The sequence below is a fragment of the Vipera berus genome, assembly GCF_964194415.1.
Source record: "Vipera berus genome assembly, chromosome: 2".
In the NCBI taxonomy this organism is placed as follows: domain Eukaryota; kingdom Metazoa; phylum Chordata; class Lepidosauria; order Squamata; family Viperidae; genus Vipera; species Vipera berus.
The window spans coordinates 70,548,672-70,568,697 of record NC_138203.1 but is presented as its reverse complement, the minus strand read 5'-3'; the positions used below and the strand labels follow the sequence as shown (position 1 = coordinate 70,568,697).

The following is a 20,026-nucleotide window of genomic DNA, read 5'->3' as shown; positions in this document are numbered from 1 at the left end:
AATGAAATTGCAATAATTTAAGATATAGATAAAATATGATAAAATTATATTTCGGAGTCGCCCTTGCAATCTATTCCAATCAGTCCCACATATGCAGATCTCAACTGAACCATTTTGTTTAAGTACTGTGCTACGTTAAATGTTATTTTCAAGTTCTGGCCGGACATAAGGTAAGTTATTTTGATATGGGGATACCAATGGGTCATTCGTTTGGTATATAGACCAAGATACCTGTCTCTCACCCTCTTATACAGGCAACAGTCAAATATGCAATAACATCAAATTATTTTCCTATGGAATCTTAACCATGAATAAAGAGAAAAAGATCTAATGGTTAAGACACCAGACCAGAAACCAGGAGACTGTGAGTTCTAGTTTCGCCTTAGGCTTTAAACCTGATGGCTGATGTTTTGAATAAGTCAGCTGGTAACAATGAATAAGGAATTCTTAACAATGAATAAGAAATTATTGTAATAACTGCATTTGTAGAAGCACATATAAAAGAGTGAGACAATGATGCCTGTTGTCCCATTATCAGATTATCTGATATAGCAAACATAAGAATAGGAGTGATTAAAATGATTGGAATCCGAAGTGGAGAATGAAAATCAAAAAAATTAATCTATGTAGAGAATACCACCTTGTTAGTAAATGATAAAGAAAACTTTAAAAAGTTCATTATGAACATAAACATTAGATAAATGAATTAATGTTAAGTATAAGACAGAATTTACAGTCAATGGGAAAGAAGTGAAAATGATAGATTAGTATTTTGGGCTCAAAAATGAATAAATTGGGGAATAAATAAGACATTAATTCTAAGGCAGAAAGCAATGACACACAGAGAGACTATCATGAAGGATAAAGGTATTGCAATGACAACAAAGCAATGGCCTTTCTAATAATGATGTATGGCAATGAAATCTGGAAACTGAAGGAAAAAACAGAGAAAGAAGATACCCAGTTTCAAATTATTGGTAAAGAGATGGTTCTAATAGTACCACTGATTCCGTGACCTATATGAGCTCTAACTAACGAGGAAAGATAATATTGAACAAAATTAACAACCCCTTTTGGGGTAAGGTTGTAGAGAAGATGGTTGCATTCCAGCTCCAGAGATTGGATGAAAGGGATCATCTGGACCCCTTTCAGTCAGGATTCAGGCCTGGATATGAGATGGAAACAACACTGGTTATGCTTTGTGATGACCTCTGGAGGGAGTGTGACAGTAGTAATGTGTCCATCCTTGCTCTACTTGACCTTTCACTGCTTTCAATTCCATGAACCATAGTATCCTTCTGGAATGACTCCATGGGTTGGGAACGGGGAGCACTAGGTTGTCCTAGTTCGTTTCCTTCCTCTTAAGACATTTTCAGTCAGTGTTGATTGGGATTGATGAGTCCAACTGTTGGCCCCTGTTCTGCAGGATCACACATGGTTTGGTACTTTCGCCACTCCTGCTTAATATCTACATGAAACCACTGAGGGAAATCAAGTAGCATCACCGAGTGAGATATTATCAGTATGCTGATGATACTCTGTTGTACATCTCTTTCAGTAGTGAGTTAAGCAAAGCTGTGATTACCTTTTCTTGGTACCTGGAGACTGTTGAGATTTATTTATTATTTATTTATTATTTAAACTTGTATACCGCCCTATTCCCGTAGGACTCAGGGCAGTTTACAGGGAAAAATTTAAAATACATAACATACAAAGTTAAAATCGATTAAAACTAAGATTAAATTAAGTCCCTGAATTTAAACTAAAACCCCATTAATAAATAATTAAAACCCCTCAGTCTGAGCCAGAAAGCTCAAAAAACCAAGTTTTCAAGTCCCTGTGAAATGAGCGAAGGTCGGGGGCAGTCCTAAGCTCTGTGGGAAGTTGGTTCCAAAGGGCCGGCGCGCCCACAGAGAACGCCCTTCCCCTGGGGATAACCCACTGGCATTCCTTGACCGGCGGTACCCTAAGAAGGCCCTCCCTGTGGGAGCGCACAGGACGATGGGAAGTTGATGCCGGCAGCAGGTGTTCCCTTAGATAATCCGGACCCAAGCCATTTAGAGCTTTATAGGTCATTACCAGCACCTTGAATCTCACCCAGAGGGCAACCGGAAGCCAATGCAGCTCACGGAGAAGAGGTGTTACACGGGAGTATCGGGAAACTCCCATAACAACTTGCGCAGCTGCATTCTGCACCAGTTGAAGCCTCCGAGTGGTCCTCAAGGGCAGCCCCAAGTAGAGAGCGTTGCAGTAGTCTAGCAACAGGCTAAAACTGAATGTTGACAAGATAGACTGGCTTTAGATTCAGGGAACTACCATCGTGGTGCATAATCTGGGGGTTCTCCTAGACTGCTTGAGGTACTGTTGGCAGTGATAGCCAGGAGGGCCTTTTCACATCTATGAGTGGTGCATCTCTTACACCCAGTCCTGGCTGAGTGTGGCCTTCTCACAATCACCTACACACTGATTATGTCCTGTTTGGATTACTGTAATGCTCTCCACGTGAGCCTAATCTTGAAAAATATCAAGAAGCTTCAATTGGTCCAAAATGCAGAGGCCCACAAAGTTTTGCAGAAACCAAGATTTGTGCACGTGTGACTTCTTTTGTGGGAGCTACATAGATTGCTGATTTGCTTCTGGATGCAATTTAAAACCCCACATGGCTTGGGAACAGGTTATTTAAAGGACTGATTTCCCCCAGTCACATCTACCCAGCCCACAAGGATGAGAAGGCAGGAATATGTTACGGGTTCCTTAATGAAAAAGGGTCTTCTGGTTGTAGCTCCCTCACTATGGAATAACATTCCTTCAGAGAGGAATGTCACTTTTTGTCACTTTTCCAGAAGGCCCTGAAGAGGTGATTCTGTCAATGTCTGCGGTTCCCAGCAGATACAGAGCCAATCAAGTGGCTGGTGTGAATGTACTTGCTGCTGCCACAGAGGGCAAGAAGATAAAGTTATATGGGATTTATGTTGTAGATTTTTAATGCTGTAAGATACCAATGGGTCAACCTGGATAAATAGAGCAGCCATATAAATTTGTTAAATAAATACATAAAAATAAAAATATTTAATTTGTACAAAAGTAATCAAATATACAGTATGGTAAAGAAATAGCAGCTATTTTGAAAATAGCAGGAATGCAGGCAGCGTTTGTTTAGTGTTCATAGTTACAAAGTGATGGTAAAGAAATGTGACCAATCCTCGTATTTACTACCTTTGCAGGTTTGTAAAGCAAAAGAAAGCTTGAAGTAATATCATTATCACCGTCGCAGTTTCATCCCTCAACCATTTCAGCTAGCAACTGAGTTGCTGGTTCCAACTGTAGTCGCTAAATGAAGAGTCCCTGTAGCAGATTCATACCAAACAACAAACAATACTTCAAGCTGAAGAGACTATAGCAGGGGTCGGCAACCTAAAAAAGGTAAAGAGCCACTGGGAACCGGTTCCATGACACATAAAAGAAAGTGGGAGCCGCATGCGTGCGTCCATGCATGCGCATGCGCAAAAAACGTTTTGTGCATGTGCAAAACGGGTTTTTCTTGCGCATGCGAGGACGCGCGCGGTTGCCATATTTTTAATGTGTGATGGTTTGCTGATGACGGACATGGATGCAGGAGCCGGAGGGAAAGGAATGCAAAATTGCATGGAGGGGCGCAAGGGGTGGAAGATGCCGGGATGGGGAGAGGAAGAGGCAGGGTGAGTGGCTCCGAAGGACTCACGGTCAAGCCGGTGCCCAGCACGATCACGTCGTAGGCCTCATCCATGGTGCCGGCTACACAGCCGCCTCCCCCCTCCCCGAGAGGAGCCAAGATGGACCGCGGGTTCAAGAATCCCGTTCAAGAATCTCTCCGCCGCGGGGAACCGCCCCAGCTAACTTCGCTTTTCCTATGTATGCCGTAGCAGACGCCAATGGGAGGCGTGGCGGGAGACGAGAAAGACGCGCGCGTTACTTTTCTCAGATTGGTGCCTACGCTTAGAAGCAAGAAAAAGAAGTCCCGAAGCCACTTTCCCGGGGCTGCTCGTTTGGGTGGGGAAGGGGGGGTTGTAAATCGCGGGGGCCCTGCCCCTCCTGCTGTCATGGCAACGGCGGTGGCACCACTGATCCGGTGCTGGAAGTAAATGGATCCGTAATTCTGAATAAAGGAGAAAATAATTCCCAACACCCCAGGTGTAGTTCCTCTCCCCATCCCCACTCTCAAGCCTCTGTCAGAAACATCTTAAAAAGATTTGCTGCTTGCAGCGACTCCCAAGATAACTCCGCCAAGGAAAAGAGATCCGCGATACGGGGTGGGGAGAGGGGGAAGGGCAGTAGTTGCACCCACACTGGTTGCATGTTAATAGCGTCGGGGACTGCAGTTCACGGCGCTTCGGTTACTGGGGAATATTTTTGTCAGTTGCAAAGCTGCTTTCCACGCTCCAGCTGCCTTCCCGCTCGTCGCCAGCCATAAAATGGTTGATAGGGCTTTGGGTCGACTGAGCAATGTAGGACCGCAGCCTTTATGATCTCCTGCTTCCCCTTGATTGCGTTACGGGGTTGAGGGAGCCGACCTGTCAGCTTTGGACCGGCCTCACCGTCCCGAGGCCGCGTCGGGTTTGTTTGTTTTTTTTTGCCCGCCTCAAACGACTCGTGTGTAATCGCGTCCTGATGATAAAGGATTCACGCAAGAGGGAGGGGAGAGAGCGTCCCCCAATATACTTGGTGAGGCTGAGACCGCTTTAAAGCTGGGCTTGAGGAACGTGTGTCTTTTAAAAGGCGAATCGTTTCAACTTTTTGGGACTTTTTTGGTTTTCTATCCCGTTTTGACGAGGTTCTGATTTGGCTCTGTTTGGTTTCTTTGGCGTGCCCGGGGGCGGGGGGGGTCGGTGGAAGAAGAGAGATTCAGGGATTTCGAAACGGCGAAGATGAGAATACAGCATGCTTTCTTTCGTCTGCCCTCTCACCGCTTAACAGTGGCGCCGCTGCCCGTTCGCGCGGAGGTCCGCGCGCACCTCTCCAAAGGTTTGGGGAGGTGCGCGCGCACCTCCGCTCATTCGGAGAGGTGCGCGCGCACCTCTCGGAATGGGCAGCGGTGCCGCTTGTTGGGAAAGCTGCCACAGCCCGTTTGCAGAGCTGCCGCTTTCGGCAGCCTGCAAACGGGCCGCGGCAGCTTTCCCAATGAGCGGCACCGCTGCCCGTTCGCGCGGAGGTTCGCACCTCTCCAAAGGTTTGGGGAGGTGCGCGCGCACCTCCGCCCATTCGGAGAGGTGCGCGCGCACCTCTTGGAAAGGGCAGCGGCGCTGCTTGTTGGGAAAGCTGCCCACGGCCCGTTTGCAGAGCTGCCGCTTTCGGCAGCCTGCAAACGGGCCGCGGCAGCTTTCCCAACGAGCGGCACCGCTGCCCGTTCGCGCGGAGGTCCGCGCGCACCTCTCCAAAGGTTTGGGGAGGTGCGCGCGCACCTCCACCCATTCGGAGAGGTGCGCGCGCACCTCTCCAAACGGGCGGTGCCACTCTCCATTTGGAGAGGTGCGCGCGCACCACTGCCCGTTCGAAGAGGTGCGCGCGCACCGGGCGGCTGGGAGCCGCAGGAGACGGCTCAAAGAGCCGCATGCGGCTCCGGAGCCGCGGGTTGCCGACCCATGGACTATAGCAACTTAAGGAACTCCAGTTCACCCATAACATTTTGCAGTGGGTATTTTGGTTAGGTCTAATTTTGTTCAGAATAAGGGTATGTATATGATCAAAGCAGTCTGTGGGTTTTTAAGATTTCACAGAAAATCAGTGCAAGATGCTACGTAAAAGTGCTTGTTTTCATCCTTTTCTTATGAAGCACTTTGAAATGAGAAGCATGAGCCATTCTGCTTTCTTAGTCTCATTTGGCAAGCAATTAATTGAATTACATTTCATTGCAAATTCCTCCATCTTACTAAGACTTAGTTGGCAAGTAATTTAAACTACAAGACAGCATCTCTCCTGTATTAAAATAACTCAAAAAATGCTTATACGCAACTTATAACAGGATCTTAGCTTACCAGTATATTTTTCTGTTGCCAGCCCTACCTGCTTCCTAATTTTAGAGCTAAAATTTACAGAGATTGCTGGCAATACTCTTCCCTCCGCTAAAATATGGAACAACAAAAATGTTCCAGATTTCAGTTCAGTTGGAATACAACCCACCTAAGACGTTTTATCAAGCCGCAATTCATTTTCAGTTTTGTATGCACCCTATTACAGATAATCCTTGTGGTACAACAGACCATTTAACAAATGTTCAAAATTATGAGTCCCCACCAAAAGCTACATATGGCCCCATATCAAAGTTATGATGGCTGCAATGGGCCTGTGGTCATTCACTTTTATGACCACCACAGGGTCGCTGTAGTGCCTGCTCACCTCTTCTCCATCCCACCCTGCTGAAATCCTGCAACACCTTCCCCATATGTTCATCATGCCCCACACTTACCTTCTGAAGCTCTCTGGACCTCATGTTATGGAAGACAGGTGTCCCCAGGCTGTGCAGCAATGATCCAAATGCAACTGCCATTTTGTCTCACTCATCTGTGGGTAGGACAAGTTGCTTGATTTTGCTGCCTTAGAGAGATCTGCACAGTGCTATAAAAGCTTCTGAATGGTCAGAAAGCTTCTACAGCACTATGCAGACTTGGTAAGACAGCAAAACAAAGCAATGCACTATGCGGCAGCAAACTTAATGCAACTACCATTTTTTCTACCCATTTGTGAGTGGGGACAAAATGGCAGCCAGTTCCAGAACTGTGTCATGTAGCCACACAAAGAAGAAAATCATTCCAGCATCATGAAAGGCCTCGGAGTTCTTCAAAAGTAAGTGAGGAGAAGGGTGTTTGGCCTGGTGGGATGGGAATCAGGCCTAAGCCCTGGGGGGACTTGGTGGGAGTGGGAAAAAACCTGTTGGGACCTAAGGTGTGGGAAATGGAGTATGAGTATCTTGGAGGTGGGGGAAGTCTTAGGAGAGCCAAGGCAGGCAAGCCTAGACCTCTACTAGGCCGCCAATGGCCTCCCCCACCCTAGAGGCATCTCATGTCCCACTTAACGACTCACAGGTTCAGTTTATGTTTCATTAGGGAGAGCAGGGATAGAGGGATTGTTAGGTGACATATTTTATCTAATGTCTGCCACAATAGGTGACTGTAATGGATAGGCTCCATTACAGTCGTATCTCAAGGATCACAGGTACACAATAATAATTGTTATTCAGCCTGTCTCTAATTTTGAAAAAAAATATTACTAGATGTTTTACTACCCGCAAATTAAGAATTAAATTAAATCAAAAGGGTGGGATTTAGTACTCTTTCCTTTAAAGTCCAGGTTTTTGAGAGACTATGAAAATAAAATCACTATAATTTGATATTACTGTATAGTAATATAGCATTTAAGACTGCTTTCCCCCCCATGAACTTGACTCCATTTAACATACTGTTTTGATACTTTAAACTTTTCAATACATCAGATCATATTCCTCAAATGTACAACACAAACAAAATAAAACTTTCCAAATCTACTACTTTGGGAACTGTTTTTGAGGTGCTATTTACATCTAAGGTCTGCAAATTATGAACTTGGAAAATGATTTTCACCCATGTCTCTTCTATTGGGTCCTCCAATAGCTTATCAATCCCCTAAAATGTCCAGTAATACAGCATAGTTACAATGAGGAGAGGAACTTTTAAAATGTGGAGCCATGCCTTCTCCCCACACGTGGCACAACTCTTCTAAACCCATTTCAATTTTGGCATCCAGAGAATTTAACTGAATATTTTCATACACCAAATTCAAATCTCTTGTTATCCATCCTTTCTTAGTTATCTGTGGTATTTATTCAAAATGCATATCCCTGAAATAGGTTACCTGTGGAAGGGGGAAGGTATCATTTCTATTTGTTGAGAACACCATGATAGAGAAAAAAGCTGTTGTAGGCAAGCAAATATTCAGGAGGTATATAAAGTATCTAAAAAAGGAGAATTAGAGAGGGTAGAGCCATTGTTGTCCTTCAGAGTAGTCAAGAATAAATATTGTACATACTGTAAAAAACACATTAGGCTTGTCCTCCTTTTGTGTAATGTTAGTTTTCATAGTGAAGAATCCCCTTTATCTATAGCAGGGGTGTCAAACTCAATTTCTTTGAGGGCCGCATCAGCATTGCAGTTGCCCTCAGGGGGCCAGGTGGGTATGGCCTGGGTGGGCGTGGCTAGAGTGCATATGGCCTACTGGGTGGGCATGGCCAGCTCTACATCGTTGGCATCAAGGGTGCCTATGGGGGCCTGGGCAGGAGTGGGACAGATCTGAGGGTCTCTGGCAGAAGGAGGGTCTCTGGGCCAGGGCCAAGGCAGTGGGGGCCGTTCCCTCACTGTTTCCAGGATGGCTTTGCGGACCACATGAAACCACTTCGCGGGCCGGATCTGGCCCCCGGGCCTTGTGTTTGACATGTCTGATCTATAGACTTTCTACACAAATTAATACCCTGAAAAAAATCCACAACTGACTGAAGGGCCCCATGAACAAAGAAGATTCATGAGGTCTTGTAACTGATTTCTAGAGCTTCAGAAACTAATAATTAGCCAATGTTCATAGTGCCTTTTTCCAGCCTGAAATATGTTTTTCTCCCTGTTTTGGTGGTTGATGAAAAAGATTGTTTATCATGGCAACACGTGCATTAATATAGTAGTTAAACAACAATGGTAGAAGAATACAGCCTTGCCTGACTGTATTGGTTAATAGCATATAGTTGTCATTGGCATAGCTTCCTTAGATATTGCATTTAATTTTTACGATAATTTTATCATACAGTTAAAGATTAGCAGTAGCACCTTCTGTCTAAGAAGAGTTTTGCAATTTGCACCAAAGTCTGGGTGGAAAAAAAAATCAGATAGAAAGCTGCTCTAAAATCCATGAAAGCTGCGAAAAGTGAAACCTATTGGTTTGTAGAATTAAAACATGTTCAAAGGAGGTCAAATTCTCAATCCAATTTGTTCCTCAATCAATATGTTCTCTTAGTCCATCTAATTTCAGAAAGGTGCTTTTCAGGAGCCTGATGATCAGTAACTAGTTGGCAGAGTCCAACCTTTTTTTATAAATGTGTTAGCTAGGTCATTGGGAGGACTTAGTAAAGTAGATAGTATTTTTTCTCTCATCTCCATTCAATCATAACTGATTTTGGAGACTGACTGGACAGTCCCTGCAGTTTTCTTGGCACCATTTTTCAGAAGTGATTTGCCATTGCCGCCTTCCTAGGGCTGAGAGAAAGTGACTGGTGCAAGGTCACCCACCTGGCTTTGTGCTGAAGGCAGAACTAGAATTCATGGTGTCCCTGTTTCTAGCTTGATGCCTTAATGACTACAATTGTTTCTCTTGCTTAATGGTTAAATTATTTCCCTTACAAAACCTATCATGTAGGTAGGGTTGACAGAGATGATATATTTTATTGTTTGCCTAATTTCATCACATCATATAACCTTTCACTTTGTCCACACGTGTTAACAAAAGCCGAAACGATGTCTGAGACTCTTCAAAGGCATCAAATCTCCAGATTGCCCTTAAATTCCTTCAATTGAAAGACACCTTATTCAACAATCTAATTTGGAATGATTCAATGAAATCTCATTTAATTTAAACTACCTCTGCAAAGCATCACACAGCCCAATTTAACTGAGATGGGTAACAAAAGAGGGAAATCTCAAGTGCCAATTACTTATATTGGCAAAATATTTATATCATTTATACAAGTCAAAAGCATTTATTCATTCAATTATCTTCAGCAAATCATTTACTATGATTCCCTCAAGAACATTATTCCACTTAAGATATTGCTGTTCTTTTGTCCCTTGTATATTTAGCAGGAATTAACCAAGCATGATAAACATCACCGTTCCTATTTATTTTCCCACGTTCTTTAGCCTCAACAGAAATGTATTTTGATAACTGTTCCTTAATCTCTTTTTACCTACCAACTTACATTTAAACATTTAAATTGCCGTTTTTAATTCTTTCCACGTCTCATTACATTCATCTCTTACGCTGATGCCATCTGATAAGACTATTTTTGCAAGCAAATGTGTAGGCAATTTAAAAAGGGACAGCAAGCAATGGCCCAGGAAAATGAAGGAATATAGCTATTTAATCATATTTAAAAGGCCTGAGAAAACAGATGGGGCCCTCAACACATTTTGATTGTATCACAATTATGATGTGAACCACCAGACATATGTCAACAGAGAAAGGTAACATGGAGATACAAGATAAAATTCTGTCAAGATTGAAATAAAGCACTGAATGGCTCTTCTAAGGAAAGGAAAACTTTTTTTTATTGTTGCAAGAACAACACACCTCTCTGGTGGGAGAAGTACAAAACTGAGAGAAGAAAGAATTAATAAAATATAATAATAAAATATAATTGGTGGAAAAAGTTTAACTTAATAAGCAATACAATACAATCAGTTTCTCAAAGTGTGGCCTAAGAATCTCTCGGGCTCCCAAGACCCTTTTGGGGGGTGGGGGTTCCACAAAATCAAAATTATTTCCCAGCTCATATTGAAAAATAATATAGTATTAAAATCCTATCAAATAATCATGAGAAGCAGTAGTAGCAATGAGTATGCCAACTGCAATTTTTAGCATGGTACATAGCAATAAATATAATCTATAGAAATGAAATCTCTATGATTTTTAAAAATGGGAATGGATCATGAGAAAAAAAAGTTTAAGAAATACTACACTAGATTCAAATTAACACATGGAGAGAGAATTGAATAATCTGCTGTACACAATATCCTAAGACAGAGATCTCTAAAGTTAAACATATCCAATCTAAATTATGTAGAATTGAGACAATAACTTAAGATGGGGAAGAAAATATTACAATATTTATTCATATTTATGTCATTCTTTATCTCATCATTTTAAATTTTAATTTCTGTTTTGGATAGTATGTTTTATAATGTAGATAATGTATTTATACAGTAGTGTGTGTATGTGTATATATACTGTGTGTGTGTGTAGTTTGAGAGAGAGAGACAGTATATATCAATTCCTATCTAACAGATTTCAGATGAAGATGTTTGTAAGGAAAATTGTGTTAACTGTTTTAAAATTATTAAGAAATATACACTTTTAATCAGTATGTTTTGCTGCATCATTCATTTCCCTGTAAAGTATTTTCCCTCATTCTTTTCCTTATCTTCAAAGTTGCTTGGACGTGTTGAAATATTTCCCATTTGAATTAAATCATGATTTTTTATTTTATACGGTTCCATCTTTAAGTCTCTATCTTCAGAATTATGTTCAGTCATCTCTACTGTATTTTCCTGGGAAATTTCTTGGAGTGAAATTAAGTTGGAGATAAGTTGATTCATACTCTCAAGGTTGTTCTGTATTTCTTTGTGGTTTAAAATCATTGTCCTTTGAAATTGTTGCCGCTTATCATATAATTAAGAAAGGCAATGGCCAGAGAAAAAAAATTAAAATGGAAATCAAGAAAATAGATGATGGGACTTATCAGAGAGAATACTTAAAAAGAAACATTTGTTTGAATATGGCTAAAAATGGAAAAACTTTGGAATATAAGAAATATACACTTTTAGAAGAACATGAAAAATAACATAATAGCTCACATAATTTCCTTATAATTGCATATATATATATATATACATATATATGTATGTAAATTTTGGCTTGCTAAATATGAGCTGCCAATGCTGTGGCTACTGCCTGTAGATGGCCTTGGATTAGGCTGAAATAGGAAATAAGATTTGTCCCGTGTTTGGGACCTAAGCAAGTGCATTCTAACTACTTAACAAACATTTAACACACACACACACACATATATATATGTATGTATGTATGTATATGTATATGTATATGTATGTGTGTGTATGTATGTGTGCGTGTGTGTGTGTGTGTGTTATATACCCCTAAATATCCCAGATTTTAAAGTAAACTAAACAGATAATTACCTATATTTTTTTAAATGGGGCAAAATTCACTTAACAAATGCCTCAGCAACAGAAATTTTGGGCTCAATTGTGGTCGTAAGTCAAGGACTACCTATACAGTTCCACATGGTGTGGTACAATACCTTATTATAGACATTGACCTCTGCAAATCATCATATCTTTGGGGAATCAAGCTTTCACTTCTTCCTAATAAGATAATGGAGTACAGTGGGCAAGTTTACTAGCTTAAAGCATCCTCTTGGCACATGCAGCTTTCCCTGCTAATAATGACAGTACCAATCATTTTTGGAATATTTTAGGAAGCATGTCATAGCTGCCATCAAAGCCTACCCCAAATGTGCCCACGCAATTCTATGCAGACTATCTCTAACCTTGCAAGCCACCCTATTTCTGTCTATAGTCCACCAAAAAAGAAAAATAATACATAAATCTATTGATGCACCTCAAGATGCTGTAGAGATATATAATAAGGTTATTGCATAACTTGAATGACATTTTAGTTTTTCTCTTATTGTTTTAAACATCTTATCTCATTTTTCTTTGTAATTATCTTTATGGGTGGAACTGGACAAAGACTAGAAGACAGTGGTAGTGATAGATGTAACAATACCAAGTAACAGCAATATCAAGAAGGAGTATGAGAAGCTGAAGAAGTACCAGGGCCTGAAGGAGGAACTAGAGAGGATGTGGAAAGTAAAAAGCAAAGTAGTCCCAGTAATGGTAGAAGCACTCAGGGCTGGGCCTCCTAAACTGGGAAAGTGGCTCCAACAGATCCCAGGAACAACTTTAGAGTCTTTGTCCAGAAGAGTACAATGCTAGGAACAGCTAAGATCTGTGCAAAACCTTCGAATTCCCAGGCATCTAGTAGAGCACCTGTTCCTCTAAAAGGCCTCATAAGGCTTGGAATTGCAGGAGTCTGGAGTACAGTAGCATTCCTATTTTATATTATAAAGGTTATATTTTCATTCTTTTATTTGCTGGACTAAATTTCAGAATGAAATTGGGAGGAAAAGCTATTCCCTTCAAGCACTGCTCCGACTGGAAAAAGCATATATCTAGTTCTTGGATTTAGCCAGTGTGACCTTTTAATTGCCCTTTTCCAGAATCAGGATGGAAGAAAATTACTTTGTAAAATCCAAACTACCTACTGTAGTGTAATATTTGGATTTAGACATTTAGAATAATTTAGATATTATCCACTAACGGGGGATATTTGGCAACAGGAGCATAAGGCTATCATGCAAACTAATACCAATTAGTGGTACCAAATATACAGACTGTAAGGGATCTGGAAACTGCTCATAATTAAATGAAGGAGACAGTAGCACTAATTTACCGTATTGTTCAAGACACTATTCATCAAGGAAAAGTATTACTAAAACTTCCTGAGTCACTACTTAAGAATCTTCCAAAGTGAGATAGAACAAGGCTGCCTTAGCAGCTTCTTAGAAAGGGTTGGAAACAAATGAAAGGAAGATTCTGTAAAGAGAGTATTTCAAAACTTATTGGAGACATTATGCCCATACAGCTTACTTTTATTTTCTTTTTTAGCCTTATCTGCAGTTTTCCCATCCTTTTTGGTGCTGAGGTTGTAGATGGAGTTTGAAAAAAGATGATCATAATAGTGAGGAGCAGAGGGAGATTTATAGCAGGAGGCAGGCCATTCTCAGGAAAGAGGGTTTGGGCACAGAAGACCAATCACCACTACATCCTTGTACTGAGAGACATATTATCAGGCGTTTTAAGCTCTGGTCTCTGGCTGCTGCTGGTTACCCCAAGTCTACCTATAGTTTTTTCCTCATCCCGTCAATAGTAGGGGGTCCACATGGATTGGTGTGGGGGGTCCCGTCTCTGTAAATGTGCCCACCAGGATTTCAGGTCTGGTTATCACTGACTGTGAGCTCAGGAGGAAGGTGTAGGGTAGCTATTTATACACAGGACACTCTGCTGGCAACCAGAGGCACTGTTGCACAGATAACCAGATATGAGACCTTGCTGCGGAAGTCTGATGCCGGGGACAAAATGGTTTCTGTCCACCCAGTATGATCAGTCAGAACTGATGCACTTAAGATCCATCCAAAGCCACTTATTAGGATCTAGGAAGCAGCATAGAGTCCTATTTTGTTTTGTTTAATGGATATTCTTGTTGGGATACTATAGTTCCTTTGTATTGTTTTTTTAAAAAAATTATAAGCTGACCAGAGTCATTTGGATATGGGCAACTTCCAAATCAAATCAAACCAAATCCTCACAATAAGATTCCATTTTGCTTTATTATGTATAATTAGCTCTCATCCCTTTAGTTCAGCCATTATTTGAAATACTGAGGAGAATCTGAAGAGTTCATTAGTCTTGTTTTTGTTGGTTTGTTGTTTTTTAAATAGGAAAACATAGCTGAAGAAATGGCTGAATTTGTTCAGAATGAATATGTTCATTCCATTTCTCTGAACTTGAATGCCCTCCAAAAATATGTCATGCACAAAAAATCTGTTGATATGAATAACTGTAGAAAGGAAAGCAGAAAAAGGGGATAGAGATAAGAAAGGGGGTTTGAGATAAGAAGGAAAGTGATGAAGTTTGTTTATGAGAAAGTACTTTAAATCTTCTATAATTACTTAGGACATTTCAGTATATTCAAGACTCAAAGTTAAAATATCCATACTAAATATTAGGCAATTTTGAAATAATAGGAAAAAAGCAAGTGTAAGAAAGTATCACACAACCCAATTTTAGTAATAGAACAATGACATTAGTAATTAGATGTGAAGTACTAAGCCATTTATTTCACTGTCATTCACTGCAAGTTTTTATTTTACAGTCAATTTAACATACGTAACTGTTTTTAAAAATCACTGCTCACCTGAATTACAAAGGGATTTATAAGCAAACAGCTTTGCAATTTCTAAGTAAATTAACACCATGAAAAGAACTAGGAAAAATGAATATTTTATAGTTCATACTCACTTAGTACAACACTGACCAGTTTCAAAAATGTGATATAATGCTTGTTCTTCTGCAGACGATGGAGGATACAAAAAAAGGTGAAATACATATGCAGTAATATAAATTTCTCCATTGCAAAATGGTAGGACATATGAAAAATCTCAGCATCTGATATTGTTGGATGTAAACTAAACAAGTACTTAATAAATGTATATTGCCTCCACTGTAACCTTATTTCAGATTGTTACTAATTTCATAAGATCAAACGTTGAATCTTGTTTGCAACGCAAGACAGAGTGATTGGTTGTCATTGTTCTAAGCCAGTCTAAACCATTATTTTCAAAGAATGTTATCAACTTGAAGTTGATTGCATTTATTAATCAACTTCTCAAATATTAAGCCTAACAGGTTCTGGCATATCCAGGTAACCACAAAAGCTTTTTTGTCATTGTCTTTCTCTTACTATTTCCTAGACCTAGATAATCATAGAGGGAGATGCTCATGATAGAGATGGAGCTTTAGGTTTCTGTAGAATGTAAGGAAGATATGCAGAAGCTGTGGCCAAGGCAAAATGGGCTAAAGCATTTTTAAGTCCAGAACATCCAGATAACATTCCAAAGCAGCTCAGATATCTGCCTAATTCAATGATGTATGAAAAGGTGAAGGTACAGTAAAATTGTATTTGCAAGATTCTGTTATTGTAGACAATTTCAGTAATAGATTTAGCCTTCCTGTGGAATTGATTTCCTAGACTGATCTACCTGATCACTTGAGACCTAATATCCCTCTTTAGATACATGAATGATCATAGCAAAAATATCAAGTCATCAAGCAGTATTTTATAGAACCCTGCAATTTTTACAAGTGATCCCTCCAAAAGCATCATTAAATTAGATGCCGTACAAGAAACAATTTGCACAAAAATAAAAAAAATCATTGATTTTATACAACATCTCTAAATGAAATGTCAGGACCTTTCTCTGGATTTATTTTGTAGCAAACACACCTAGGATTTCACTTTAACCCTTACAGATTGAGAGATTGAGGTGAGTGGTTAGATGGAAAAGCACAACTGGTTTACAGAGTTGAGTGATTTTTAATTTACTGCTAATGATGAAACAACAACTGCAACACAGTCATTCAAGGAAAATGTAAACCCAAATAGTTACTATTTAAAATCATTCTAGGCATTCTTGAATGCTTGAAATTTTAGTATATGGATATTGATACCATACTGTACCATAACCATCACATATACCAGTGATGCAGAATCCAAGAATCAGGAACAACAGAACATCAAATTACATACAATAGAGATCTATGATCCATTCTTCTGATTCTTCAAATAATTTGAAAACACAAAGGAAGCAGGAGAACTTCACCAAAACAATGCTGGATCATGCCAATTGCCCTATGTTCTCAAATCACACACACATTACATCTCCTAGAATTACATAATATTGGAAGGAACTCTGTAAACCAGTTGTGCTTTTCCATCTAACCACTCACCTTATGTATAGGATACTAAGTGAAATTCTTCTATAGAATTTATTTCTGCATGCTACTAGGCCAAGGAACCACTAAGTGCTCATCATTGCAATAGATGTGATAATGATTTTGTACTTTCAGAGCTGAGAGAGAGAGAGAGAGCGTGCAATTATTTCCTTTGTCCCTGAATACTAATGTAATTTGACACTAGTGACACCCAACACTGACTTGGCATTCAGTCCACAACTTTCATCTGGGACTCTCTTTGAACTATAAATCTCTTGATCTGGGGAACTGACCTAAATTTTGGACTTTCTGCCTCTTCCTGATTTCTAACACCCAGCTCAGTCCTGGAGAAACAACTGCACACTCTTTTATGCAATTTTGATAGTCCTTACAAACTCTTGCCCAGATAGAGATTTTGGATTTTTCTCTCAGAGAGCAAAATACTAATCCCTTAATTATTGCTTCTTCTTCTCTGTGAAGGAACCCATGCCACATTAGTCTTTACTCAGAAACAAATCATTTAAACCCATTTCTGTAAATTCCTTTCAACAGTCTTGTTTAGCAGGAGGGCTATATAATTACTCATTTTAAAAAGTTCAGATATTCTTATTTACCACCATATGGATTAGGAACCATATACCCAGCTTTAAATCTTTGCAGTAAAACTATTCTTACATAGACCTGCTCCATCTAGCTTAGATCTAGAACTTTTTTCATATTCAGGGAATTTCAGAACACGAGAAAAAGTGGTTTTTGAACTAAACTAATAAAGCAAAACAATTTGCTTCTGAAAGCAAAACAATTATTAAAACATATTTGCAATTTTTCAAAAAAAGGTTTCTGGCATAGAACAAAAGATGTAAAATAATGTTTCAAATGACAACTATGGTTTCTCTGAGGTATATTGAATATATGGAAACTGAATTATAGTTTATTATGCAAATGAAGCAACATCATAATCATAGAATTCTAACATTTTTCCAATGATTTCCTAATTCTTGTCAAAACATATCCTACTCCAAATTCTACTTTTTAAAAAGCATCTTAATAGTGTGACTTGAAAATATAATATATGCACATTTGTTCTGCACATATATGTTGACATCTTAATAGTTAATTGCCTGTCAATTATTTGTATAGGGGTTCCTTTCCAACTCTGACACATAATAGGCATTAATTTTTGCATAGTTAATATTCCTTCATTTGCAGCTTCTATATGGTGTATTAGAATTATTATTTCAAGATCTATTGAAATACTGATTTTTTTATGATACTTTTATATTGCTTTATTTGACAAGTAGGTTTACACTAAATACGCATTTACCACTAGTCAAAATAATGATACCTTACCATCTGTTTATATCAGAACCAAGTTGATTCTCCAGATTTTGGTTGTCATGGCATCCATTTCATATCAAGTCCCCCTCCTCAGTTTTCTATATTCTGACTCCCATCTAGCTCAACCTGTTGCTGTTTTACTTGGTGCTTTCAAAAGTAAGCACACATCTTCAGGCAAATACAAACATATAATTTATAGAGAAACTAGAAAACTATTAACAAAAGGGGAGGCAAGATCTTGAACTATTTAAAATAATGCTCTAAGTAAAATTAATGAATTTTGCAAAGCTATTATTCAACTGACATTGCTACCCTTCCACTTGAGCTTCATGTGTTTCTTCTCCACCTAAGATTTATATAGTCCTCTTCTTCACAGTTGAGCCATTGTAATTAATTGTTGAATGGATTATGAGCCTCCTTATCTGCAAATGGTCTAATAAATTATCTATTATTCTCCAACAATGGATACAGAATTGAAGAAACTACTAATCATCTCTTCCTTCAAATGCATTAGAAAGCCAACAGTAAATTACAAACAGAATAATCACATCATTTACCAAGGCACAGAAAAATTAACAGCAGTCCAGAAGGTAATCACCCAGTTGTTCAGTTAAAAGCAATTTTAACACTGTACTCAACTCTCTACGGTATATATCGCTAGAACTATTCAGTGAAGTATATAGCAAGGTTTGGCAAGATAAGTAGGCATTAGTAACAGGTGGATTTCACTGCTCTGTACTGTACTCAGATTTAGCATTAAGGACATCTCTTCACTAAAGACAAGATTTCCTCCTGCCTTGTAAGCTCTGAAGAACGACAGCATTTGTATGTTACCAGCACGTGCAACGTTCATTATCACCTATATAGTATTGCAGTCCAACAGTAGGGGGAGGTTTAGTGGCATAATGGATGGCAGACAATGAAGACAACCCCTTTATCATTGAAAAAGGGGTGAAAGGAGCCGATGTTAGCTCCAAAACTCTGGGAAAAAGAAAGGCGTTGTATTCAGTTAACCCTTCACTTCCTAGGCTTTATGCTGAAAGAAGCCCATGGAAAAGAGGGCTCGAGAAATGACCTTGCTTTTATTTGCTGTAAAGTACTTATATTTGGGGGAGGGGGGGTCCCTCCACAGAAACCCGAACATCAGGCCCAGTTTCTCAGGATTCCCTCAGCCACAGCGCCGCGGGGGGGAGGGGGGAGGGAGAACAAATCATCGCCGAGGGCGACCCATTCACCCGAGAGAGCGCGCGTAGCCGACGGCCACGAAGTCTATTGCACACGAACACCCGCCCCACGCTTTGATCTGGCGAAGAGCAACAGCCCCGACTCCCTTCCACGCCCTGTCAGAATCAGGCGCCAATTCTCTCGAGAAAAGAGAAACTGACCGACCGGGGCTGACCGCTCGACGCTTGTCCCCGAGGGAGCCCGGCAGGTCCACTGAGAGAAAGGCGTCCAAGACAGAAGTTGAGGCGCGCCACACACACACAAAAAAAAAAGGGCGCCAAAGAGAAACCAGACCTCAGGCAGCCCCGGCTTACCGGGGGTTGTTGCGAAGCCAATCCAGAGCGTTTGGTGGAGCCCTGCCTGGAACTTAACCTCTTCCACGACTCCGCGAACCTCCCCCGACTAGCGCTCCGACTCCTTCGCCTGCCAAGTTCTTCCTTGTCGGAGCAGCCTTTCTCCGCCTGGCTGGGACTCCGCCACTTCTTCCCCATCTCCGTGACAGACAGAACCCGCGAGGCATAAGTTGAGGCTTTTCCTCAGGAAAAAAAGCCCGCCCCCCCCCCCCGCGCGCGCGTCTGACTGAAGGCGAGCGGGCGTCAGGCGCTACCTCAAAGCGCTTCTCCTCGCCCTTTCTCGGCGCGCCAGGCAGCCGGCTGGCGCGCGCGCGCTCTTGGTGTTGCCGGCACGCCCGCTTCCCCCGTGGGGGCTGCGGCTGCGGTGCTTTTCCCTCGCTCCGGTTCGGAGCCTCGGCGGACTCTAGGAAGAGGTTCTGCGTCGCCCTTTTCCTCGACGCCGGGGCTCGAGGCACCCACTGGCTTTTAAACGTCCTGTTGCCAAGATACTTGGGCAAGGAGGATGCCGCTTTCCGGGTTTTACCTTCTCCGGATTATTTTCTCTTCAGGTGTGCCGACGGGGAGATCGAATGGCAGATGCAATAAACAGCACACCTTGCAGCTTCCCCCCCCCCCCGGGAGGAGACTGCTCTCGACAGCTCCAGAAGCGGCGCATGACACAAGAAGCCGATCAGGAACCGCCAGAGACTAGACGCGACGTGCCCTTTTGAC

The 20,026-nt window shown here is 40.9% G+C and overlaps 1 protein-coding gene across 1 annotated transcript in view; it reads right to left on the bottom strand.

Annotated features, from left to right (window-relative positions):
• Positions 1-19,453, bottom strand: part of LOC308663837 (transient receptor potential cation channel subfamily M member 3-like) — a gene marked incomplete at both ends in the record, with an annotated part of 274,581 nt that extends 255,128 nt beyond the window's left edge. The window contains one exon of the mRNA XM_081320572.1: positions 19,277-19,453. Within this exon, the coding sequence (XP_081176698.1) occupies positions 19,277-19,453 (177 nt within the window). The remainder of the gene's footprint in view (positions 1-19,276) is intronic.
• Positions 19,454-20,026: the final 573 nt, after the last annotated feature.